The sequence below is a fragment of the Apteryx mantelli genome, chromosome 9, assembly GCF_036417845.1.
Source record: "Apteryx mantelli isolate bAptMan1 chromosome 9, bAptMan1.hap1, whole genome shotgun sequence".
Classification (NCBI taxonomy): domain Eukaryota; kingdom Metazoa; phylum Chordata; class Aves; order Apterygiformes; family Apterygidae; genus Apteryx; species Apteryx mantelli.
The window spans coordinates 23,911,793-23,920,550 of NC_089986.1; the positions used below are offsets into that span (position 1 = coordinate 23,911,793).

Sequence of the window (8,758 nt, forward strand, 5' to 3'; positions counted from 1 at the left end):
TTATATTTATGCACAACATAGCATTTTCCATGGGTCTTGGTGCTGGAATAAAAAAGGCTAAAGGAGAAAACAGGGGTTTTATTTATTTATTTATTTATTTATTTGTCAGAAAGCAATAATAGTCTAAAGAGCTCCCTCTTAGGTCTCTGGCTGCTAACTTCAGTGGCAAAGGAGGAATTGCATAAGAAAGCATAGACATTTTCCAGTCCTTCAATGAAAAAAGAATCCCTGACTTGATTCTTTTGTCTATGTATCTGTATGCAGAGCACTCTGAATACTCCTCCGAATCCCCCACCTGCCCTGGACTTTCCCGTGTTCATCTGGAGTGATTATCTGCAAGGAGGATACAAGAATGTATTAAAGTAGAGAAGAGGTAGACATATTTAGTGTTTTGGGAATAATATTTACTATTATTTAATAACGTCTTTTGTGGGACTTCATATATTGGTGATATGGCATCGGCTTTAGTTTAATGCATAAAATAGTACCTGCTGTCTAACAAAACTTTCCATCACCTTCCTCCCCCTTGTAGCTTGGTGCCTGAGCTCCCATGACCTTTCAGACCCATCACAGTCGCATTCCCTCCCACACTCAGTAACAATGATACACACATAAAGTGATACTGCTCTGCATAAATCCCTTTTTAAAATTCAATGCCATATTTTCTTTGAAATTAAGTTCTTCCAAGGTTTTCTGTGTAGGTAAACTATTCTGATATTATGCAAAAGGAATAGAGATAGTTATTTTTTAAAAAAGATTTATAAAAGTTTATCATATATGCTGTCTCATTTTCATTTGCTATGGAACTCTATACTTCTGTAAATTACGGCAGATGTTAAGTGAGTTTGTGTTTCTTTGGAATATTAATATGACTGTGCTGCCTGCAGAAAGAACTGTTTTCAAAAGAAGAATCAATATAGCATTCCAACATGTCAGATAAAAAAAAAAAAAATACTATGCTCAATGTTTTAAGTACAGGAAGTAGAGCTGTTCTGGGAGGTGTCATTTATCATTAGAACTCACCAAGGGAGTGAGATGTCTGAACACCAATTTAAAGTTAGACTTTTACTCTCTAAATGTGACAAGGGACCAGGGGCCTGGGAAGGGATAGCTCTTGGTGCAACTGATAGAGGAGAAAGGCTGAAATGTTGTGGTTAGAGACAGAGAATGAAATCTACCTTTTTCATGGAACCCGCCTGCTTTATATGCATTGCAGTTCCTCAAAGCACACTTTACTGAGTGTGCAAACCTTTTCTTAGAATAATTCACTCTGATCATTTATCAAGGAAAAAAAATAAGAATTAAATATGTGGTTTTGGGCAAGGTTTGAAAAACTAAAAGTGACGCTGGCAAGAGATGCGGGATGCTCAGATGGTGTGAAAATGAAACTATTAAATGTCTTAACTTCCAACACCTTTTTGAAAACCTTTCTACTTTTAACTTTGATCTTCCTTTGAACACTTTTCCTTCTCTTCTAAAACCACAGTAGAGGAGACTCATGACCAAAGGTGCCAAAGAATCTTCTTAATCTTTGGTTTCTGTTTCCTCTTTTGCTTCATGGTTGTCTTCTTGTTCTAGCATGAAAGTTTTTGGATCTGAATCTTCAGGCTCTTACTTTGTGTGTCAAAGAGCATAATGCAGAGGCTGTCTCTGGCAGTAATGTAAGTAGTTACAATGACTTAACTGATGTAATCATAACAGATCCCCGTTGCTAAAAAAAGAGAAACGTTCCTATGTAGGGCAAGCTAATGCAAACTGAGGTAGGAAGAACAATGTATGGAAAATCCCAGTATAACCATTAGCATCACTTGCCTAAAAAAGTGACTAGCAATCTTTCATCTAAACAATCTTCTTCATAAATAAATGTGGAAAAAACAAATACGGGAGGCAAAAAAGTTGAGACAACTCTATAAAGTATGGGGAGACTCTACAGTACCTTACAGATGTCACTCCATTCACCTGGACCGCTTGTATTGACAGCACGGACTTTAAAAAGATATTCTGTATTTGGGTCCAGATGTTGAATTTCAAGGTTCTGTTGCTTTATTTTGCTCAGCTGGCCAGCTAGTTGTGTCTGGACAATGTTATCAGGACCAATAGCAACAACTTCATAAAACTCTACCTCAAAGAAATCCACATCTTCTGTGGGACAGGTCCAGTAAATCTGTGAAGAGAAAAAATCTAGTGTACAAATTATGTATTCTTAATTTTTGCTTATTTTCATTTTTGCCTTTTTGGAAGTCCCCTGTTCGGCAGGTTTTAATTTTCAAATGCCAGAGCAGCTGAAATTCCAACCATAGCATGAAATATACAGGAAAGATGTGCAGTTTTGGATCTCACTCAGAAAATGCTAAGCCTCTTCCTAGGAATTTCATAGTACTCTCTTCTAGCACACTAAAAGCAATGCATGCTGACAGCAGTCAGCACTTTGCAGTATGCACTTGGGATCTTACGCAACTGGCATTCTAATCTTGTTATCATCTCTGAAAAATATAATGAAGAAAATCACCCAGGCATGATGTCATCACATTGAAGGGCAGGACCAGGATCAAATAATTTAATCTGATGTACAAATATTTAAATACAAACATAATACATCTGTTTCTTTCTGTATTGGACCTTTCCATCTAACGAGGTTTTGAGATAAACTGAAGCTTAAATTGAATTCTATCACATTCCTACTGTAGTCGATAGGATTGTTATATTATTACAGATGTCATATAAATATGTATTATAAGTTGAAATGCCTCATCTCCTACAAATTAAGTATTTAAACTGATACTGTAGTTTCATTTATTCAAACTCCCATGAGTTCAGACTGTATAAGAACCTGAAAATATAATGGTACTAGTTAGTCTTTTGTATATATCCAGAATTTATAAATGTCTTACTTTGGCAGACCTTGGGTATACAACAGTCTGGTAGATAACAACAAATCCTGGGACTGTGACTGATTCATTGTCTGTTGGTTCTGGACTTGGAAAGGAAACATTCTGATATTTTCTTTCTTTTTTTGGAGTTTCACAAGCTGCATCCCAGTATGCACACATTTCATTACGTGGCTTAGGATGATGGGGAGGTGTAGAGCTTGGTCTTCCAAGAGCTTCTTTAGTCATCAGTCCTAAATCAAACAAGGAATTTAAAGATGGGCTTCGGAACAATGATGCTGGCTTGAATTCCTGAGTGCTTGGAATATGCCTTGGGACCATTATATCTGAGTTACAAGGATAGGGATACTTTTCTGCTTTACCATCTGACTGCTTTATTCTACTAGGGGATGGGAAAAGTCCCCGTAAATTGATCAAAAGTTCATCAAAGTTGAGCTGAAGTTTTTTTAAGGGATCTTCTCTGAGACGTGGACTGGGTTGGAAAATGGAAGCAATTGCATCTTCTATTTCTTTCACCAAGCAGTGTGCAGATTGCAGAAATACAACCTGGCTTTCCTCCTTTAGAGCCTCTTTAGAGTACTGAATAAGGCCATCCATATATGAGAGCTGGCTGGATGTATAGTTTATGTATTCTGAAATGTCCTTCTGTTTTTTAAGTTCAATGTTCTCAAGCAACTCCATCATCTCCTTTTCTCGTTCATGAAGAACCATACGTAATTTTAAGAATCCATTTCTGATCTCCTTCCTTTTGGTGTCCTTGTAGGCCTTGAAGTTATTTTTTAGCAGGAGAACTTCCATTAGATCATTATCAACACCGTGGCGTACTGTAAAACAAAATCAGATCAGTAGTTCCAAATTCATACTGAAATGTGATTACAAGGGACAGAAGATAGATTGTAGCTTAAAGAGATTTCAGGTTGGTTAGAACCTGCGACAAGAGTGAGGATTCTAGTGTTCTGCTCTCATCTCTACTGCAGGTAAGGCCTGAGGGAAGTTGCTTGGGTTAAAATGTTCATATTTGGGTGCGTAAAATTAGACAGTTAAGTGGTGGCACTTATTATTATTCCCTCACTTACTCAAATTTATCTCCCCCAAAATGGGCTTGATAATTTTTACTCCATTACATGGGAAATGCTGAAACTTAATTTATTGCAGCTCTGTATTATCTTTGGAAATTGGCTAGTATCAAGTTAAAATAATGGTAGCAAATTCACCTGTACAGCTCTCGTTATGTCTGTGGTGGATAGTACGTTCCTCTGATAGCCATTATGTTACGATGTGATTTACTCTCCTGGCACTAAAAATTTAGAACTATGCAGAAACAGAATCAAAAATACTGAAGGCTGATAGTAAATTTTAGCGGAATTCAGCTAACATCTTGAAACAATGTTACATTACAAAATCTTGTACAAATATTCTGCATCTTTTATTTTCTCAACCTTTAGACTGTTTGGAAATCGGGAAATTAATGATCCTAGTTGTTTCCTACTGGTTCCCTTTTATCTTTCTGAATTGTATTTTCCATCCAGACGTCATTATGTTCCCAACATCTGTGAAGTTACATGCAAAGATCAAAATAATTAAAAGAAATTCATAAAATCCCAGTCTCTGTTCAGCCAGTCATTTGCTGTGGATCAAATCTTATGTAAAAAGAGTGACTTTACTGTGCTACCTCAGAGCAACACAGGTATAAGCAGAAAACTTACTGAAGAGGGACAATACAACTTGCTTGCTGGGGAAGATATTCAAGTGTAAATTTCTGATTAAAAAATGTTCACTGTTTTATCCTGCAAGCAGTAAGTGGTGTTTATTCCATGCTAGGTTGTGCAGTATGAGATGGAACTTCCCCTCCCTAGATGCACATTTATGTTTCCATCCCACATGCAGCTCTTTCATTCTCTAGTAGTTGAGTCTGGCTCACAGTGCCACACAGTTATGAGCTTTTTCCTTTGGTGTCTCCACAGTGGGAATATGCCACCTTTCTGACTCGTGCAGAGAATTAGAGGATAATGTGGCTTGTCAAGCATATGTTCAAGCTTCCTTTCCAAGGAGACATGGGGAAGTGTGAGAAGTAAGAGAAGTACAAACCTTTTTTAAACTTTGCAATAGTATCGAAGAGGGAAGCGGCCTCTCTTGAACACGCCACTGTCAGGGGAATAGTGTCATGATCATTGTGCAGTGAGTTCTTGCAAAACTCACAGATCAGCTCATGGTCATCCACACAGTATTCAGAGAGGTTTGAGCTGTAGTGCAATAAGCAGCGCCACTGTTCATGATCTTCTTGATATGCTCTGGTGAAAATGTGATCTTGAGCACCAGTCTCAATATGATATATGTGCAGGCATTCATTACAGTAATTAATTCCACATGTTCTACATTTTTTGGTTGCCTTTCTTTTTCTCTCCCTGCAAGTTTGACAATAGACTGGTCTTTCACTATAGTCAAATCTCCACCTCAGAAAGCCATGTCTGCGCATGTATTTCTTGGCTAGTTTGGCTCTCAGGTAATTCTTCCTCAGCTGAATTTTATTAGTATAGGGGAGGCAATGTGCTTTGCTACACACTGGGCATATGATGATGAAAAAATTTTCAGTCACTTCAGCTTTGCTCTTGCTTTTAGTTATACACTTCTCACAAATACAGTGGTTGCATGGCAGCATAAATGGTTGGAGAAACAATTGTTTACACAGCGGACAGGCGAGCTGGTCGCGGAAAGCATGGCCTGAGACGTTCCTTTCCAGTGTAACGACAGATGCATCGCTTCTAGTTCTGAATCTTGACAAAACATCTTTTGACCTAAATAAAATACATTTGAAAAAAAAAAACCCAGACATAAGCAGCCTGAATATTAGGATACCATCTAACTAGCAAAATTGATAATATAAGCAGTTCTGCTTTGCATGCCAACCATTCTTTTATTCTGACAGGATTTTTTACTTAAACACCTGGATTAGCACTATCAAGAGTCCACTTTTCTCTTTTCTTTTTTCATAATTATTTCACTATTGAATAATGTTGCCAATAAATAAACATCTTACAGAATAACAGACATCTTAATCATTGCAGGTCTGTCTGAATTTGTTGGATTATTTCTGGCTGCCAAACAAAAGGAATAATACAGTTTGCTTTAGTACAAACTGAAGTGTATTTTGTCTCCTTTTCTTGTTTGATTATTTTTTCAAAATGAAAACAACAAATAAATAGGGTGAAAAAAAACATTTTGTGCAATTCAAATGAAACACTATTTTGTTTCATAGGGTATTAAATGCTTTCTTTTACAACTACATTGGTAAGATTTTTAGAAGAAATTTGTTTTCATTAAAACTTAAGACGGGGTATATGTCAAAATGTTTTTCTTTTGCATTTTCCATATGGAATATGTCCTTAAGAAAATAGCACAACTAGATGTCTTACCACTTCCAGAAAGTATTGAAGAAATTTCTGCTTCACTTAGCAAACCATATTTACATATGATCATGCTAATATTTTAATCATTTTTTAAAAATCACATTTGAACTCTTTCTGATTTGTAGAATGAATGAAGATCATCTTTAGTGTTAGCAGCAGCCTTATTATCATTGATTCTTTTATCTTAATTGCCAAGACTTTCAAATGTGGAAAAACATTTTGTATTATCTTTATTATGGAAGAGGCCTGGCTTTCAGGACATGCTAAATCCCTGTTATCTTCAAATCTTGATCGTTCTAGTCTGCCTCCTAGCCTGTGGACATTATTGTTTTAAAAATCCAATAATACCTTTGTACTACTCCACGAGTAGTTAATAGAGTTTCCAGAGCCTTGACAGGAGCACCAGTATTCAATGTTTCCAGTAGATCTCATTCTGAACCACAGCAGTCTGGCACTATGCTGTATTTCTTTTTAGCATTCATACTGCTGTTGTTTTCCTTCCCCCATTCTCTCCCAAATGTTCAATAGCACCATGCTATCTGCTTCTGTTGTTGCTTTAAACAGCCGTGAAAGAAACAGTAAACTAAAGAGAACAGAATTTTCTGTTCCTGTGAAGATTCCTTCTGGTCTTCCCGGTTTAGCTATATAGGAATAGACCATACATTTCCAGAAGTCCTGTCAGTTCCTTTCTGTTTGCTGCTGTTGCAGTCTCAAGTTCCTATGCTAGCTTGCTAGCTATTCTCCAAAGGTATTGGAGAATAACTTTTTAGTTGACTGCTCTTTAGCTTACTGTTTCTATATTTAATAATTGGCCCCTTCCCTTCTGCTTTTCAGTTTCATCTTGTAAGATGATATCCTGTTGTTGTTTGAAATAGCTGGGAACTGGACTCCAGTGAGCCAACAGGTCTTAAGTTCCTAAATGCAGCACATCCACTAGGACATAATGTCAATCAGGAAAAAATGAAAAAAAAAACACAAGAAATTAAGAGCTCTTGACTCTACTTACTGAACAGTCCCTAGTGCTCTTGAGTGGTGTGGTTTGTAGACAGAGCTTCTGCAGCATCTGCTTTCGTAGTACTGACACGCTGAATTCTCCCCACTACAGCAGTCGCATTTGCAGTCTGGGTTATTTGAACAAGAGCAGCAGCACCACCAGCAATTTGCATGCTCTGCACATGAGCAGTGGCAACACTGGCAAGGTTTGTCTTCTGCATATGGACACGGGAAACAGCTGCAGTTCCGCTCATTGGTAAATAAGAAACGCCAACACAAACAGCATCCTTCACTTCTGCTGTGGCAAGTTAGGTAACAGCAGTTTGAGCAGCATGGCCAGATTAAACAGGGACGTTCACTTTTGGCCATTGTTCTATCAGACACTTGGAAGAAAGCTCATTGATCCTCTCAGCTTCTCACACTACAACTTTACGGCAATTTGGCTCTCAAAAAGGTTTGAGGTCTGATTGTTGGGTCAAGCTCCGTGATGTGAAAATGTTCTAGTGTCCTGTTCCAATCGGAACAGAATAAGGATGTCACAGTGACATATTCAAATAAGGATGCAGGCAGAATCTCACGCCCATATACATGACTCACTGATGGCATCATCTATTCATCACAGTAACTATAATCATTCTTCCTGAATTTCTTGAAAGCACCTACCTCACTCTCCATTAATTGCATAGGGAGCTTATACACCTAGATTAGATATCCTAAAGCAACCATGTTGTTAAGACCACTTACTTTATAGACATTTCATTGGCTAAGTTGGGTGCCATAAGCGAACCACCTCAATCAGGCCCTAACTAGCTATAGTGAGAGATTTTTCATCAAACCTTTATAAGACTTTAAGGATAAGTATCACACATGAAAGACCTAAGGTTCATGCACTTGAGATGCATCTTGAAGCATTTCTTTGTAACTGTCTTCACTACAAACCTTTGTCTGCCAGCGTTTATGCTCTTGAACAATGTACGGCATTCATTCCCTCAATGAATGTTCCTAAGGAAAGGAACTAAACTTGGGTTGTAGGTTCGGTGCTATTGCTCATTCACTGTGGGCCTGCCTCTTTTCCCACTGAAGTCCAAGTGTGTTTCTTGTCCTTCCCTAAACTGACCACTCTCCTATAACTGCAATATAAGACATCATATTTTAGTTATTTAGTTACCTCATATTAGGCACTTTTTGCCTTCATTTAGGTGACCTATTCCAAGATTTAAATTGCATTTTTTATCTATTTACACGGATAATAATTTTAAATAAAAATTAAATTATTGTAAAGAATATTTAAGCTTACTAGCTTGCTAGTAGCTTACTGTAATGCTTATATTTAAAAAAAGAAAATCCATCCTCTAAGAGTTACCTGTGATTGACATCTGAAACAGCTTTTTCTCTTACTTGAAAGTGTAAAGGATAGTGGTGTCTATATGGTACATTTCCAAGAATACTGACTTTTAATTGTGGCCTCTG

General features: G+C 37.3%; 1 protein-coding gene across 1 annotated transcript; it reads right to left on the reverse strand.

Annotated features, from left to right (window-relative positions):
• Positions 1 to 246: 246 nt before the first annotated feature.
• Positions 247 to 7,657, reverse strand: TRIM42 (tripartite motif containing 42). The gene is made up of 5 exons (XM_013956756.2): positions 7,302 to 7,657; positions 4,977 to 5,683; positions 2,892 to 3,712; positions 1,937 to 2,164; positions 247 to 333 (listed from the first exon to the last, which is right to left on the reverse strand). Exons 1-5 carry the CDS (start codon positions 7,655 to 7,657, stop codon positions 247 to 249), a joined length of 2,199 nt encoding a protein of 732 aa, XP_013812210.1.
• Positions 7,658 to 8,758: the final 1,101 nt, after the last annotated feature.